At 38.2% G+C, this 17,548-nt stretch overlaps 1 protein-coding gene across 1 annotated transcript in view; it reads left to right on the top strand.

Annotated features, from left to right (window-relative positions):
* Positions 1-1,977: 1,977 nt before the first annotated feature.
* RAB20 (RAB20, member RAS oncogene family) overlaps positions 1,978-17,548 on the top strand; it is a 21,428-nt gene continuing 5,857 nt past the window's right edge. Inside the window, exon 1 of the mRNA XM_026068030.1 lies at positions 1,978-2,011. Within this exon, the coding sequence (XP_025923815.1) occupies positions 1,993-2,011 (19 nt within the window). The 5' untranslated portion in view covers positions 1,978-1,992. The remainder of the gene's footprint in view (positions 2,012-17,548) is intronic.

Genomic DNA, 17,548 nt, shown 5'->3' with positions numbered 1-17,548 from the left:
GGGCTCTTCTCTTGCCTGTGCTTTCATGCCCAGCCTTATCTTGGAAAGATCAGTTGCCTGGTCTAGTCTAAACCTTACATATTCTTATCTGCAAGCCTGATAAAAGAGAAGTGCAGAAGTGTCAAACTTAACTTTTTAATGTAAATGCTCACAGCAAATAATTTAACATTTTCAGTTTTCCCATCTGATGATTGTGAAAGAAGTCATTTGGTAATTGCATTCAACTCAAGGAAACAAATGAACTACAGATGGAAGAATACTTGGGGAAGTATCATATGCTTGCCATGCTTTTATCCTTTTTCTTTCCTAGCCATCTGCTTTTGACTGTTTTCTCCATTGTCAGAGACTTGGCTACGTGGTCTGGTGTCTGACCCAGTGTGACTGCTCCTCTATTCTTAATGCAAACAATTATTTATTTACCCCTTAGATTCTGACTCCACAAATTATTTTTGTTTGTTTTCTGTTTGGATTGGCTAATTCAAAGGAATTTAAAAATCACATGCTTAAACTATACAAAACAGAGAGGAACTGTAAACTTTTAGAATATTCAAAAGAACTAGTCTGCTGGATAGAGACCCTGTTTTCCAAAGCATGCACTCAAATGCTTTAGACCCTCTTAGTAGCATGTTTAAAGCAGTATTTTTCAGAATCAAGGAACATAAGCAACATCATCAACAAAAGGAACTTTCTCACTCAAAAGAATCAAAGGTTGGAGACTCAAGGATGTCAAAACCACATATAGATATGTTCTGAGCAGTGCTGACAGCAACTATGGAAAAAACTTCAAACTTCCTGCTGGGTGTTGGTTGCGTGCAGCACCGAGCTCGCATGCACCCTTTGATCTCTGGCAGTGCAAATGTGTCCTCCAGTTTGGAGGGTCTTAGGCCTGCTTTTGAACGTGGAATACTACTGCATGGTGCTGGCAATTAAGGAGTTTGTGGGAGGGTTTTGGGCTCTCAGCCTTCTTTTCTGATGCATTTATATTTCAAAAGGAAAAACTTGCATGTATATTAGATTCCGGTCTTTTAATTAGGCATTTGTTCATGTAACAAACTAGCAGTGCCACCAGCAACAAGGTTTCTTAACTACTAGTAGTCAGTGTCCCCTCTGTTGTGGGCTTAGTATCAAAGCAGCAGACTTACGTTAATGAAAAGTCTTTTGTAAAGTTCACTCTGTGATGCTGTAATAGTAATTTAAAAAAAAGAGTGTGGCTATTGAATTTACCACCAGATAGTCATGCAGCATGATAATTAGGAGACACAAAGGTTAACCAAGAAAGCAAACTTCTCTGCTGCTTTCCCTTCCTCCCATCTTAAGCTAGCTGTCTGCATGGGAGAACTGACTTGATTTTTTTTTTTCTTTCTATGAATATTCAGCCTTGAATTCATAATTTTACCCTTTTCCCCACCTTTATTCTGCATCTGCCGAGTTTTTTTTCTGTGACTTTTGACTTGTTGGTGCTAGTAGGGGCGAGGGAGATAAACGTACCCTGGGAAAGTCTTTTCTATGATTTGGGTTAACTGTAGTGTATTTGTGTAGTGAACATTTACATTTTCAGACTGTTTTATCATTTCTTGTGATTGATTGTCTGATGGGTCAGTGCTGGTGAACATGTGCAAGTTGTTCACAATATCTGACCTCTGGTACCCCGTGATTTATTGGCAACCATGCAGGCAACTGCCTGTACTGATCTTTCTCTGAGTAGATGTGCTTACCTGGTAAAGAGTAGAGCTTAGTTGTAATGGTCCACAGTGGTATTAGATTTCTCCCTCAGGTAGGTTTTGAGTTCCTTGACTTTGAGTTTTCTTCAGGATTTTTCTCTGTAGACTTATACTTCCTTCTGCACATGTTTTCTCCTGCAAAGCAGGTGCTTGGGTGTTGTTCTTGGGAAGCACGGGATGGGGTGTGACGCAGTGTTTTCCAGCACTGGAAGATGAGCTTGGGAAGGCTGGTCTCCTTGCTGCGCTGGAGTCAAAAGTTACTCGGTGTATAATGTCCAAATTGGCTGCAGGTAAGAAGGTACTATCATCCTCCATCATACTGAAACAAAACAGAAGATTAAAATAGGACTAAATCGTGTGCCTTCCTCACAACTGAAGGTTGATAGTAGTTGATCTGTTCAATATTTTGCTATTTCTTAATTTTGGAAGTGTAAGTCTACAGTTGGAGAAAACAACCTACAAATTAGATAACTTCTTAGGTTAGGCAAAGGCAAAAAGGGCTCTGAAGCACTTGGGAACACCTTTTCCAACAAGGTGTGACAGAAGAGCAGTTGAGGTTGTGTGCTGGTAAGTGTATGATGAGGTGTATTTAACTGAGGAGGTCGTTCGTTAGAGGCGATTCCAGATGTCGCCTCAAAAAAGGGTCTTGGGCATCAGTGATCATTTAGTGAGGAAAGCTGCTGTATTCAGGAGGCTGGGACTTAAGATAATTGCAGAGAATAAAATGCCTTAGGCTTGTTGCCTGTGAGTCATGGCTCGCGGGCTACTTGCCAGCAAGATTCTCTGATTTTTTTTTTTTTTTTTTTTTTTTTTTTTTTTTTCTTTTAGCCTTGGGGAAAATTTTGATGCAGAATATGATGTTGCCCTCTGTGGATTAATTGTTCATAATTGTTGCATGTATAATGGTGACAGCTGGGGACCAGTGCCTCATACATAAATAGTACAGCTTCCCTGGGACTACTGTGTATAGTTATAGTCCCCATATCTTGAAAGGGAAATGACAAGAGTGGAGGCTTAGAGAAACAGAATGGTTAGGTCCCTAGAAAAATCTCTTGTAGATGTGTACAAAACCCCTAAAGTGAATTCACTATCAGCGAGCATTGTATCTAAAGCTTGTGAGGTAGATTCAGAGGCAGGAATAAAGGTTAAGCTTTCAAATATCCATGGTAGCATAGTTGTGTTGTGAAACTGTGTACTAGGTGATTTTTCCTGCAATGGATGTTTTCTGAAAAGAGCAAAATGGGAAGTGATTTTAAAATATGAAGAAATAATGAATTATCCAGAGAAATTTCTATTTTCCTTGTCCCACAACTTAAGGATATAGGCATACACAATTAAAGTCAAAGATGACAAATTCATTTCCACTGAAAGAAAGTGCTCTTGCACACACATGTAGTTAAAATATGGAAATCCCTTTTCATAGGGAATGGTGAAAAAATTACAACCATTGAAAAGGAACAGGAGACAAAATTAGTGCATTTTATTTACTCAGCTCTGGCTAACTCACTTTATTAAGAAGGAATTTTTTCTCATGTGTAATTTTAGTACCTGACACTTTGGGAGACAAGATAATGTGGAGGGCATGCTACTTTGTTGTGAGTATTTGCTACATGCCTCCAGGGGTGTTGTGTATGAACTTCTGTGGTTAACTTCTGTATTTCAACTCCCACGTTAAATCCGTGCTTTTTATGTGGTATTTAATAATAGCATGTAAAGTGAAGGCACTGTTCTAGCCAAAGTGGGAAATTTCTTGACAGTTCAACGAGAGTCTCGGTCTCAGTTGTATCAGCACTCTGAGATTTGTGCCTGGCTGAAGCTGTCCAGTGCCATGCCATGGGACTGCTAATGCTCATCAAGGCATAATTTGCAACTTCAGGTCCTCAGGAGCACTTCAACTTACTTCTGTAACCAAAGATGTCATCTTTACTTCCTAATTTTGGCCTGGAGCGAGGCCTGGAGTTTTAGAGTAAGACTCTAAAGAGTGTGTGGGGGTTAATTTTGACAATTTTCAAATTGGAAAACAGAACAAGACTGCATATTAGTCTAGTCTATGGTGTGTGTTTTTGTTTTATTGTGGAAATTTTGCTTTTTAGCTTGGCTGACGTGAATGAGTTCATATAAGTCCTTGAACTGACTGAATGTGTCTAATTTAAAACCCTGTGCTAAAGCCCCAGGTCCTAGGCTGAAGAGATACTGAGAAACTTTGTAATGAAGAATTTGTGCCTTTGGCATTGTATCCTCTCTTCCGTGTCTATTGAAGGAAAGAGGTGTGCTCTCCAGATATCTCTGTCAAATTTATTTAACAGATAGCAGAAAGGTTAGTTTAAGTGTTGACTGTCTGCATTATGACCATGTTGAAAATGGAGAGAGAGGGAGGCATAATAAAAGAGATCAAGTTAATCAAACAATGGGCAGCAAAATGTTTTGTTTCAAAGTTGCTGATAAAATTTGCAAACATATGGAAATTTATCTCCCTGGTGGATCAGGAGCAAGGGGGGGGAGAGAAACATAATTGCAGAAAACTTCAGAAGAATGGCCAAGAACCAAATTATTCGCCTCAGTAAAATTAGTCTCCTAGTAGGGTACATGCAAAGGCTTAAATAAGTGTTCTGTGCAAGAAAGCAAGTTATTAATGCCCTGTTGCATTCTTCAGATTGAGTATAATATTTGTGAAATGCATACTTGAGCTATCTAAGGAATGAACACTCTTTCAATATTTGTTTGTGTGCGAGTGTGGCCAGTTATTTCCCCACATCATTCTCTCTCTAGCTGGTTAAATAATGCTATGGAGAACAACAAAAAGCTTCATTATCTATAACACAAAGATGAATGTGTACAAAGTAACTCTTGTTGACAGTAGTTCTGGTTATTTATGGGGCACCAGGCACATTCTAGAATGGAAAACAAATAGCTGCTTAGAATAAGTATTGTATGTTTAGGTGCCTAGACTTAAGCAGGCAGGGTGTTGGTGTATTTTTCCATTGACTGTGTAATGAACTTTCATTCCTTCCTTCAAAAGGAAGGTGTCAGTGGATGCTTAAAATCTAGGCAGAGGATAGGTAACTAGCTGTTACCTGTATAGTTTTCCAGTTACTACTTTGAGGGCTCGTGTATGGTGAGTACTCTCCTTGTTTCATCTTAGATAAACTACGGTGCACAAATGACAAAGCTGGGCTCATAGTCAGCTCTACACCGCTTTGGCAAAACTGACCCTGACGCTCAGGCTAGTTAGGGTATCTTCATGCTGCAATTGCTTCTTATCACATAAATAAGTTGTCTGCTTCATAACAAGTGTTTTATCTCCCTGTAACTTACAATATTCAGAAATTACTCTTGAAAGAAACTGGAACATCTCCTTAAGGATACCTTAAGAAATAAAGACCAACTGCAACTTTCTCAAAAGTCTCCATTTTAAGAGACCTAATTATTTTTTGCAATCTACCGTTGAAGCCACTAGCCATGTGAGCTCCCAAGCAATTTTTCCTATGGCAGCGTTTTATGGCTGATCTGAAGGTGAACTTAGTAATTCCCTGCCTGAATCACACTGTAGTATTGCAAAACATTTGAAGAAGTAACCTTTGTTGGGGTATCCATAAAGAAAGACATTGAATCTGATAGTGATATGTTTGGAGCTGCTAAAAATGTTAGAATAGAAAGAATCTATTTTCTCTCCCAAGTCTGACTGTTTAGCTTGCTTTCTAATGAATATTGGGTAGAACGTCCTGGGATTTGATCAAAATTACGATAAATTCCTTTTCCTGCTACTGTCTTATTGACTATAAATTCATATGGAGTAATTAAAGATGTGCAGGCCTAGGAAATGAGATTTGAACTTGGTGACTTGCATAAGCTCAGTTTTTGCAAGTGGTACTGCTGAGAGCAGAGGTGGTCAAAGGAAATGAGCTTTTTTTGCTCCTAATTTGAATGAACTCTATCAACACATGTAACTTGGCAGCCTTCACTGCAGGAGATTCAGGCTAACATCCTTCAGGACAACCAATTTGTTAAGCATACAAGGTTTTCTAATGCTGTTAATCTATTTGGGCTTGGAAAAAGCAAATCTAGAAGAGATCTTTTTAACTCTCTCTCCCTTTAAAACAATGTTAAGAAATGCATTTGTGAATCTTTTGATACACACCCACCCACCCACCCACCCACATCTACCTCTTAGGAAGCAGAGCAGAGTTGAAGCTGGCTTCACATGCACTGTCAAGGAGCCAGTCATGGAAGAACTGTGGTTGCTGCCAGTCTAGGGACCTGTGTAAGCTTTAATTTATAGCTGCTTTACATACAAAGAAAAAAGAAAAAAAATGTGTATTTGAACTTTTTTCTGTCTAGTCCATTAGAACCAAAATACATCTTGGTCTTTTTTGTAGCTGTAGTGATTTTGTGCCCTGGCTGAAATGAGCTTATTTTGAGCTCTTGCTCCCTCCTCTTTCCCCAAAGGTTCAGCATGACCAATTTCCCTCTCTAGTTGTGTGGGCTACCTCACTGTTTGGACTAAGCTGAATGTAGTTTAATGCCGTATGTTGTAGAAGTGAAGTTCAATTTCTGGCTTTCATAGTGGGATCTGTGATCTGCACATACTACAGATCTATTGTTTCTCTTATTAACTGTCAAAGTTAGAAATAAGGCTTTTGGTTTACAAAACCACACATTTATTTTAGAGGGTTTTTTTGTTTATTATTTAGTTGTTTCTGTTTTCCTGCTGTCCTTTGCTCTTTTCTGGTACAGACAGAAACTGGAGAAATAAACAGAGCCTATTGTGGTTTTGATTTTCAAGAAACAACCAACCCTTCCACCCGCCCACCCCCTAATGAAGCTGAATCATTTTCCAGGCTTCACAGAAGGGATCATCACATCGAATGACTTGCTTTAGGTCACTGCAAGTGAGGCTTATGTAAAAATAGGTGCTATAATGATTTGGAAATTTTCTGAGAATCTGTTATAGCCTGTTGCTTATTTAAAAAAGTAAATCTTTAATTTATTTGAAACTGAAAACATCTCAAACTGCTCTTTTTCCACCCCCCCCCCCACCTCCCTGATCCCAGCCAGTGTGCTTACTTCTTACTTTTACCAGGAAGAACATACACTTCTATCAGACTCTCTTTAAGACATCAGCACTTTCCTTCCCACAGTAGATAGCTGTATGTATCATACTCCTATTGTTTTCCAAATCTTCTTTCCTGTTCTGGCATTGTATGCCCTTTCCACATCACCGTGTTAAACTTCTCGTGTGTGTGTGTATTTTAATTTAAATCCTGGAAATATAGTGGAAGTGAGATAGTTTCCGTCCTCTTTCTGAGCGGTAGAGCACTTTGTGACCTAGAGGTGCTGCCTCATCTCCTGTTTAATTATGAAAGAGAAGGATTTAATGCATGTGAATCTGTAGTCGGTTCCCTTTCCAGTAAGTAACTTCCTCTTATGGTGTATGAGCCAAATGGACAGACACGGTGCAGTGATAATAGATTGCTCTTGGTAGCTTATTCTGTATACAAAGTTCAGAACCGACTTGTTTACAATTTTTGGTGGTACTCTTCTTGTGCCAGGTTAAGGAACATTCATGAAATGAGATCAATTTTTAACCATGCCTGGTCTGTGGCTTTCATTTCTTTAATCCTCAAATTAATGCCTCTAAACAGTGAATACTGAATATGCTCTTAAGAGTGCAGGCAAAGAAGCCGGAAGTGGAATTAAAAAGGAGAACAAGTGCTAGAAATGTAAAAGCCATGTGTTCATTTTAGTACAAGTTCTGAAAACACAAGCCATGCATCCTATGATTAAATAATCTGAATGACCAAGTGCAAGTACTCCCCCACAGAAACCAGGAGACTGCTGTATGTCTGGCACTGTCTCCCCTTTTTGGTACTCGCTAAAGGCAGCCCACCAGATCGCTAGAAACTTGTCCTGCTTTTGACAGATAGCTGACTATCCAGAGGAAACCAGTGAAAAGACTGTAATTTAATAGAAACTTGTGGTGGGTGGTAATGAGTGTAAGCAGTTGCAATTTCCTTAAGGATATATTATGGATGAATGAAATGCGAGTGTTATTCTTAGTTGAGATTCTGCCCATAAATGAACTGGCATTGAAACAAATCATTTAAGATATCTGTCTGGTGAGTGTCCCCACATTTATGTCCCATGTTACTAATGTGTGTTTGCCTTCAAAAATTAAAAAAGTAGATTTTTTTTATTCAGTCTGCTAGATCTATAACCTTCATTTTACTTCTACCCAATTAGCAAGGTTTTAATCTTTTTAAAATTCCTTGTGATGACTGGTTTAAAAAACAACTTAATGGTTCAAAACCGGAACTAGCATATATTATCTATTACAGCAGAGTTGTATTTCACCAGATGATAGTTTAACCTAAAATAAGAGGCACTTACCAAGGATCTGCAGCAGCAGACCATCTTTGGGTGCCTGCTATTGATCTGATAGAACATAACTTCCTAATGCGGTTCAGACGACTCTGTATTATTCATTATGCTTGCAAGAATCATTTGTCATTTTTAAAACGTGGTACAGCAGGTCACTTGCAACACCAAGAGCTGCCAGACCTCAATGTTTTTTTTGTGAAACCTGGCCTGGGTTTTTCAGAATATGAATGTTGTGTTTTGTAGACACATTTTTTTTCAGTGGCGAATAGTGGTGCATTCAGCTGCTGTCTTGGACTAACTTCTTTCTCATTTTTGCAAGGCTAGGTAATTTTGAAATATTTCTAGCCCTCTTCCTGTCCTTCACTCCCAATCAACTTGGGAATGTACTGGTAGGATTAAAGATTTTTGGAAGTATTGCTTAAGGTACTGCCTTAGCTTAGTACAGTACTTAATTTAATCTCCAAAAGGAGCTGTGGTCAATGCATTTGGAGCACAGTTGGCACTTTCTCCATGTTACAGGACCCCAGTCCCTGTGCTAAATAAAGCCATACTGCTGTTGTGGAGGAGCATGACGATCTCCGGCTGTGGTGAAGGGCGGGAAGGTGCCTTCTCAGCCATGTCTGACTGCATTGCCCTAAAATTCTTCCCAGCTGCTTACTGAAGGCTGAAAAAACTGTTGCCTCTGGTACAAGGACCCCAAAGATCCCTGAAAATGTCTGTAGGTTGAGCAGTGCCTTGAGAAAGATCTGGGTACATCTTGGGTTGCGTTCATGCAGTGTGATTGCAGCTGGCGATAGGCATTGCCAGCTCACTGTTGTTGGTGACTGTGGTGGCTGGGTTATACTGGTCCGGGCCATAGTCGCTCTTAAGAATGCAATGCAGATATTTGTACTGTTTCCTGCATAGCTGAACTTTGCCTCTGCTAGGCTCATGGGAGTCATCTGCCAGAGAGTACTCCGCCATGGACTTGACTGTAGAGGTATATATTGGTGGTCTAGTTTCCTGTACTTAGATAGGCATTTGAAGACTGAGAACTAGGAGGCAGAAATATCTAAGACTTATTTGTGGTTAAAATGGTGATATGGAAAAAGAAAAATGAAAATAAAGGTAATGAATTAGACTGTTTAATTTTGTTAATAGTTGAATGCAAAATTCTTCTTCTCCTGAAAATATAATCCAAAGAGTGCACTTCCAATAATTATAAAAAAATTTTTCTTCTGTAAAATGTTGCAGTCACTTAAGATGTTTTTATTAATTTTACAGTGTTTTCTTGCTCAAAAAATGGTATGATGTACTGTATTGACTTCGAGTGTGCGTAGTTGCCCTTCTGCAAAAAACTTTATGGGAAATTTTGGTTTAAAAAAGAGTTCTAAAGAGATATCTAAAACACAAAGTGGCTAATGAGGAAGTTGAAAACCCTAAGTAAACTTAAAACAGAAATAAAAATGGATAAAAAACAGGAAGTGCCCTCATCTGTGAGGGAAGGGGCAGAAGCGGGCTTGCTGCCTCTCTCCACCGAGAGCAGGAATGACTAACTGGGGCATTAGGATTCAGAATGCCTATTGATATGGGTTTAGGAAGGCAGTGTCAATTAACACCCCCTGCCCCTCCCATCTCTGCCTGTTTTTAATCACTCCCCTGTATCAATGTTTGCTTGGGTGAGTTAGAAGCCAGGTCAACTCACAAGTTCCTTATTGAGCAATACGAAACATCCAATAGGTGTGGTGTGATCTACCAGGCCCCACACAGCTCGTCAAAAGGCACTAAATTAAACCAGGCGGTGCATTTCTGCTGAAGCTAAAGACCAAATTCTGATTTTGAAGAGCAAACTTTGTGAGGGAGGGTGGGCTTTGAAGATCTCCTTTTCGAATGACTCTAAAGGCTGCAGATGAGGACCTGGTAATGACTTGTGCTTAGTAATTGCCTGTGTAGATGTTGGGTCATCATCATCCCTGCCTGTTCTTCTGTGGGAAAGAACTGTAAATTTAAGGAAGAACATTGGTTTTCAGCTAGTGGAAAGAGAAACAAGCTTCTTTTAATGCTGTGTGCATGTAAAAGATGAATTCCCTTTCTATAAGTGACTTTCTCTGAAGAAATGGGTTGGTGTCCAGAGGGCTGTATGCTGAAAGGCAGTCTTGCACCACCCAGGACTGAGTGCCCTGCGCAGACATAAGCACAGCTCTGTAACTAGCCTCCCTGTTACCTGTTGCTGAGCCATATTTGACTGCTTAGCGCTGCTGCTGCTGCAGTTAAGTATTTGGTGCTCCTACTTCCTGCAGAACTCTTCCAAAGTAAATTCTAAGGTTTTTTTTTTTTTTTAATTTTTTGAAATCCACAATGGTTTCGTTCCCATCATACCTTTCCTTAAGGAAGTCAGTCATCTGCCACATGACCAGCTCCTTTTTAAGTGGCCATTTAAAATTCTTTTAAACATAAAGTTTCAGAAGAATTTCACATTGCTGCTTACATTTTGATTACTAAAAATCAAATTTCTAAATCTTAAATTTCTAAATTCTTACTCCCCTGCTCCCATTTTAGTTACAGGTATAGGGAAACTTAAACTTAATTCTCAAGCTCTGTGCCACGTTCTGTTTTTGGCAGAGATAATGCTCATGCTGGATTTCAGCTAAAGTTCTAGTAGAGCACGCCCTCCTAGACAAGCTAATAATGTCTTGTAGATCTGGCATCCCCTCATTTCTTTTGATGGACTTTGGTATTTAGATGAAACATCTTCCTCTGAAACCTCACTGTTGTGTAGGGGGAAAGGTAAATATTGGTGGTGGTCTTTTGGTTTGTGTTGCAGAAACACTCGAGATGTGCTTGCTGGGGTGGCAGGACCAAGGTCAATTCTGTTTTTCTTACACAAGGCACTTTGCTGTGCTTTCAGACAGCTGAAAATACTGTGAACTGCTTGAAGCTTCTGGGGATGTTTCCTTCTCTTAAAAATAAACAAAGCAGATTAAGAGAGCTAAACACAATCGGTGGTTTAAATCAATGTAAATCTTACCTCACTAAATGAAAAAGGCATTCAGGATGGTAGAGGGGTTAATGGGATCTTTAACTGCAAATACAATTTTTTTTGTATGTCTACTCAAAGTTTTTATTGGCAAAAAGCATGCTAGATAGTGTGGTTAGGTACATTTGTCTATGTAAAACCTTGTGCTATTGGTCATAATATGATTAAATTTAAAACTCTGGAAAGAAACCATAGCGGTGGAATAAAACTGGGGCTTCTGTGACAACTTTGGTTTTAAACATTCTAATTTCAAAAACTCAGGCTTGGTTTTTATTAATAGAATGGTAAGTTACAATTTGTTCTTGTCAGCAAGAAAATAATTCTATATTTATTCAACAACGTATTTCTGATATTCTTTCTATCTCAGAAATGTTGAATGTAGTTTTTTGTGGGTGAAGTCTTGTAGTATGCAGAATAGCAGTCTTCTCTGATAGTATTTATTTTTCTTTATATAGGAGCTGTGAAGCTCCCTTGCCTGGTAAGGACATTTCCAGTTAGATACCATGAATCTGTATTTAGTCTGATGACATGTAGTGTATCAGTCTCTTTATAAAAAGATGATTTCAGCTAAAACTATGCAAGCTAAACAAACATATAGGCTGTAAGTGAAGACAGACTAATGGTATGGAGTGCTGCTAACGGGTTAAACTAGATTCATTTGTGCAAAAATATGTATTTTGTTGTAATGTCTGTTGAATTGGTAGTAGATGGCAAACTGACTGAGCTCTTGGTGTTCTGTGGTGCCCCAGAGCTTAAGTGTTGTTCTGAAAAGTATATGAAGTGTGGAAAGAGATGAAAGTAGTAAAGAGTTTAAGTTCATCACATAGCTTTAGTGGGACCACTTTATTTTACAGTCTTGGATGTAGAATAATACGGAAAGGTTGGAGGAAAGAGCTACGAGCATGGTTAAGTGCTTCTGCCAGAGACAAAGAATCTGAGTATTAAAAAAAAAAAAAAAACTTTGGCTTAACAAAAAGAAGGTTAAGTGACACAGGTGCACCTTTTAGGGAGGAGAGTCTTTTTTTTTTTTTTTTTTGAAAAGGTTACTTAATGAAGAAAAACCTCTACTGAAATCCAAGGTCTGAAAACTGAAATGTGTAAAACTTTAATTTGAGGGATATTAATTTATTTGACTGCCTTCTGAAATACAAATTCTTCCTTGCTCACAAGATGAGGGCTGAGTAAAATTCTGTCATCAGTGTTATGCAGGAGATCAGGCTCAAATGAGGATTACGCTTGATGATCTCTGGCCTTACTCTGTGAATCTTTTTTTTTTTTTTCTTCTTCTTTGATAACTGAATCTCCTCCTTCCTGTAAAAGTGTCCAACAGGACTGTCCTTGAATGGGTAGATGGAAGTCTCCATTGCCAGATATGGAATCAAAATTGAGTAACTGCTTGTGAGGGCTGGATGAAAAAAGTTTCTGGGACTATTTAAACTAGCTTGCAGTTCAGTAGTACATAATTTGAAAAGATGATTGAGTGATGTTTATTATATCTGAAGTGTGGGTGAGAGAATTTGTCTGCAGTGATCAGCTTTTTTGATACTGCTCTGACTCTGCATACTCTGAAGGGCTATAGCAATGGGTTGATCTGCACCAATATAAGATGAACTGCTAGGCATGTGCTGCTTTTAAAAAGTGAAGCCTCTACTTAAAATCACGTTTCTCCGTGAACTATCACATTGTCAACTGTCAAACAAGCAAAGCAAGTTTTGAGCTGAACCTTGGCTCAGTTGTTGTTTCTTTAAAGTGTTCTGGTTTAAGGCTGTCTGTCTTTGAGTGATTTCTTTAGCACAACAGAAAAATTTGGTGACTAGAAATTTATTTTGGAGCTTCTACCAATGTGTGCCTATAAAGATAATCCTTTCTTGGAGCGTCTGAAATAAAAAGTCCGCATTAGCTTAAAAATTCCCATTCCCTGTAGCTAAAATTCCCATTATGTTCTATTTTGATATTTTTATTAAGCTGACTTTTTTGTGTGTGCCCTTTTGCTGAAGAAAAATGCATCACAGTTTCAGATAAAGCTCAGATGATCTTGTAGATCATTAACCATGTCTTAGGGAATTTGGCATGTGACTTGTAGTGCACTATGCTCACATTATTCCTGCATAACTGTTCAGTGTGCTGGTTGTCCTACCTAAGAATAAAAGGACCATTTAAATGAACTTCTTTGGATGAATTGTTTCATATGAATTATGCCAAAATCCTGCTTTTTGAATGTTAATTGAATTGGTGTTTTTATAGCTAGCATTAAACAGTCAGTTGAAACTGCTTGGCCAACTGGTATAGTTGCAAGTTTGACAAGGGAATGCTATATGGGGGCACGCATGTGATTGTTTTCCCAGTCTGTTAGGGCTGTCTTGAAAGGGTTGTGCAATAATTGCTCTGGGTGTATTTAGCAAAAAAAGCAAACAAAGCCAAAATACAGTTGTGAGCACTTTTTTACTGATGAAAACCATAAAAGGAGAAGCAAGTCTAATGACAGTTGCTATTATTTATTTCAGCTTGCTGTTTATGTTACTTTTTTTGGGGAAAAGCTGTAACTAGAAATAAACTTGAATCTATAAAGAAATAGAGTATTATTTTTAGAAAAATTATTAATCCTTTTTAAGGGAAGGCTCTCATTTTAAGATAGGTGAAGCGGCTTGTATTTTAGGACAAAATCCTTTACCTACTTCTAATTTGATGGTCCCTCCTGAAACATGTCCTGCAAACCTTATTTATGACATGTCAGTTATTTATAGTTTAACTATTATATTTTAAGGGGAGGAGGGAGAAGTAGGAAAAGAAGTCTGGATAGAACTTATTTTGTTAAATCTATTAGCATTCTTGGGTATAGAGAGTACTGAAATTCTAATTCCAGTAAATAGATGCCCCCCTTTTCTTTATTTCAGATGCTTTCTGACTTACCTGTCTTCCAGTGATTCTTTTTTTTATAAAGATTCTAAATTGATTCCTTTCTCAGCCATTATTGGTGGTAATTGTAACTCAAAAAAAAAAAAAAAAAGAATTCATATGCTGTCTTTGTATTAGAATAAGCAAAATGAGCAAAACTTCTTAGATTATGTGGTTTTTTTTGTCTTTTCCTATAGTTTCTCTTTTTTTTTTTTTTTTTTTTTTAAATAACCTACTCTTTTCAAAACTTAGTCTTGCTTTCTGTATCTGTTTCCACGTCTGTGTGTTGTGAAATGAAGCATGGGGCAGAAGTATGTGATTTGAGTTCTTAGTGCAGGGGAATGCAGGGGAAGTAAAAATGACTTGCTTTTTTTAATGAAAGCTGGTAGTTCTTGGTGTGGACTAGCCTTCCAGGCACTAGTCTTTTATTGGCAGAATGTGAATAGCTTATATAGATGCTTGAAAGGATTTTGGTTTTGTTACTTAAAGGAGTGGGAATAAAGGACAAGTTTTATTTTTTCCTTTGTGTATTACATTGAAGATAAAATGCCCAATAATAGGCTTTGATATTTGGTAAAGCTAATCATTCCGTCCATCTTTTTCCAAATTCTTTTATAGCTTCTCCTCTTATTCCATGGAGCATATACTAATATCTGTTAAATATGTTGGCACAACTTGCAGGGGAAAAATGGTTATATAAATAGTTGATAACATTTATGGTTTACTTTTTTAAATTGCATTTAAGAATTAATCCTTTCAAGGGGGCATTCAATTAGACTTCACTGTGTACTTTTCCTCTTTGATTCCTATCAAAACTTAGGTTTCCTAGTAACAAAGTTTACATGTTACGTACCCCAGACAGTGCTGGATCACTGATGCTAGTTTAGCAGACATCTCAAAAGTGTCTCTTTAATACCTTTATTTACACAGAAGGCTGCAACTTAATCTTTTGGGATAGAGCCATACTGTCATATCTCATAAATTTGGGATTGTAGTCCCAAAGCATTTCATGTTTTATCAAAACCATTCTTTGGCCCCAATTATATAATCAGTTGGGTTTTCTTGAGTAAATTATTAGGCTCTTCATATTCAATTTGACAGATCTGATTTTGTTTGGTTTTAATATTTGGTAGAATTCTATTTTGTACGTACTAGTATGTTGTATTCTGCATGTATGTTGGATTTCTGCCTGTGAATTCCATAGAGCCTAGATCAATATGACATAATGGCACTTCCAGATCAGGAAAATAACATAACAATAGTGCACTGAACTTATTTCTTGCGACCTGCTAGTAATTCAAATGTCCTTGAATTGACTGGATTAGAAAGCATCTCCTGCTTAACCATTTATGGTTAGCAAGACTTTCTTGTCTGTGACAGATAGTTCAAATATTTCGCTTGTTCATTGGAATTTGGGACTTGCTCCATTTGAATATTGTGTTCTCTTTTTATGTGAAGATATTCATACCAATATCCTGAGTATGTGCCTTCCTGAATGCTGGCCTTATGGGAGGAGAATAACTGGTTCAGTATAGTTCCTTAATATAGATAAAAGCAGCAGTATGAATTTCTAAAAGCTGTCAGGCTTGGAGCTTAGTAACTTTGGGCATAAGATTGTATGCTCTCTGTGATAAGGAGCATGTGTTGTGTGTGCCCGCATGTGTGTTGGTGAGGGGAAGGAACACAGCTGCACCATGGCAGTGCTTTTGTGTGTTTTTTATGTTTTAAATTAGAGTGGAAAGAAAAATGCTTTACAGACTGAAGTTGTGTTAAGTTTTATTTTATTATAAAGACGTTTTGGAATGTTCCCCATTTTCTACAGCCAGATCTGAGGGTATTTAAGTAATTCGTACAGAAATGTTATGCAGTGGATAAGTTCTGGTCTTTCTAGTCTTGGCTTTTTGCATCCGGATAAAAAAAAAATGGGGTGTGATATGAATTTGTGCCATTTCTTGCGTGACAATTCCAGCTGACTGAAGGATGGTGCTCAGTTTGGTCATGATTTCCTGTCTTAGCTAAGTGAGAGGTCACTCACTCTGAACTGATGTTCACAGCAAGAAAACTTTACAAGCCTAAAATAATTCACGTTTGTGGAGCAGGGAGGTTTAGAGGGATTTGGGAGTCTCAGACTCCTTCAGAACTCAAAGTATTTGCTCTTTAAGTCAGAAATACTTAGATTTCAGATTAAGGGAAAAGACAATCTCTTTTGTCATTTAAATCTTTTAAGATGAGATGGAGATTCTTGACTTAAAAATTGAGTGCAAGTTGCATTTGGAAATAGAATAGGCCTCTCTGAATCTTATATTACCTTGAGGCTGCTTTCTTGACTGGTGTTGATGGTTTTTCTTCAGAGAGATGTACTGAAGAGTTTTCCTTTGTTCTTTGTTGGCTTAACCAATATGGTGGTGGTTTTCTTCTTCCATGTGCAGCTCTTTCTGCTTCACAAGTTGAAAGTGAAGCCCTTTGGGTAATAAGATCAGTACTTTCCTATGTTTATGTTACATTCTGCTTTTGCCAAGGCATCCATATTTTAACAAGTTCAGCAGAAACTGCTGAAATGTGGCACAGTCCTCACCTTGAGTGATGATTCACCTCTGAGTAGTGAGCATAAATAAAATAAACATCTCGTTTGATCTTTAGTAGAGCCAGAGGTCTGTTGCATTCTGAAACGTCAATGTACACAAGTGTATTTTGTAATGTAACACTGTGTATGTACAATATTGAGGGAAAGCGAGGGTGGAGTTCAAATGTATTTTCTAGTTACTGAGTGTTTTGTTGGTATGTGTATTCCCCCCCCCCCCTCACTTCCAAAGACTTGTATTCTATGGGAAATTTTGCCTTGGAGCAAAAACACATGTTGGCATTTCTTATGGATCAGAACATCATGTATTCAAACAGCTTCTGGGTGTGTAAAAAAACCTGAGTGCTCCAGTGTTTTCTGACTCATTTCGTTCCACTAATTCCTGCTTATGCTCTCCATTTTAATCCTTTGGGGTGGAGCTTTATTTTTATCCCCAAGTAACCACAGGCATAGGCCAGTCCTTCTTAATAAAGTGCCTGACTTCAAGGGAAAGGGGATAAAGCCTTCTAGAAGGAATAAATACCAGCCTTGAAGAAGCAATGAAGAGCTCAGACTTCATCGGGGGCAGAGCTTTAAAGCCTCACTCACCTGTGGACGGAATTTTCCTGAAACCTTCAAGGACTTTTATTGTTTGTTCTTTGATTGTCAGTGGATAGCTTAGTCTGCTTGCACAAACAGCAATCTTGGTTCCTAGCCAACTTATTTCCCCTTGTGCCTTTTAAAGGGTTATAGCTTTACTGCTTTGTCTGCAATCAAAGGGAAGTGCTGTCCCTTAAAAGGGAGATGCTTTTGAGTCTGCTCTTGTGCTCACCCGGATGTTCCTGCTGAAGTAACCCATGAACACCCGCATTGCCCTTTTGAACCTTCATCTCATTGCAGCAGAACTCTTTAATTTCTTTTTAATGCTATTCTCTGTGCTGTGTCACGGGCATCATACTTTCCCTCTCCCCCCTCTCT

Source organism: Apteryx rowi, unplaced genomic scaffold (assembly GCF_003343035.1).
Source record: "Apteryx rowi isolate R43461 unplaced genomic scaffold, aptRow1 scaffold_267, whole genome shotgun sequence".
NCBI lineage: Eukaryota > Metazoa > Chordata > Aves > Apterygiformes > Apterygidae > Apteryx > Apteryx rowi.
The sequence above is the reverse complement of the archived record's forward strand: the minus strand, read 5'-3'. Positions and strand labels throughout refer to the sequence as shown.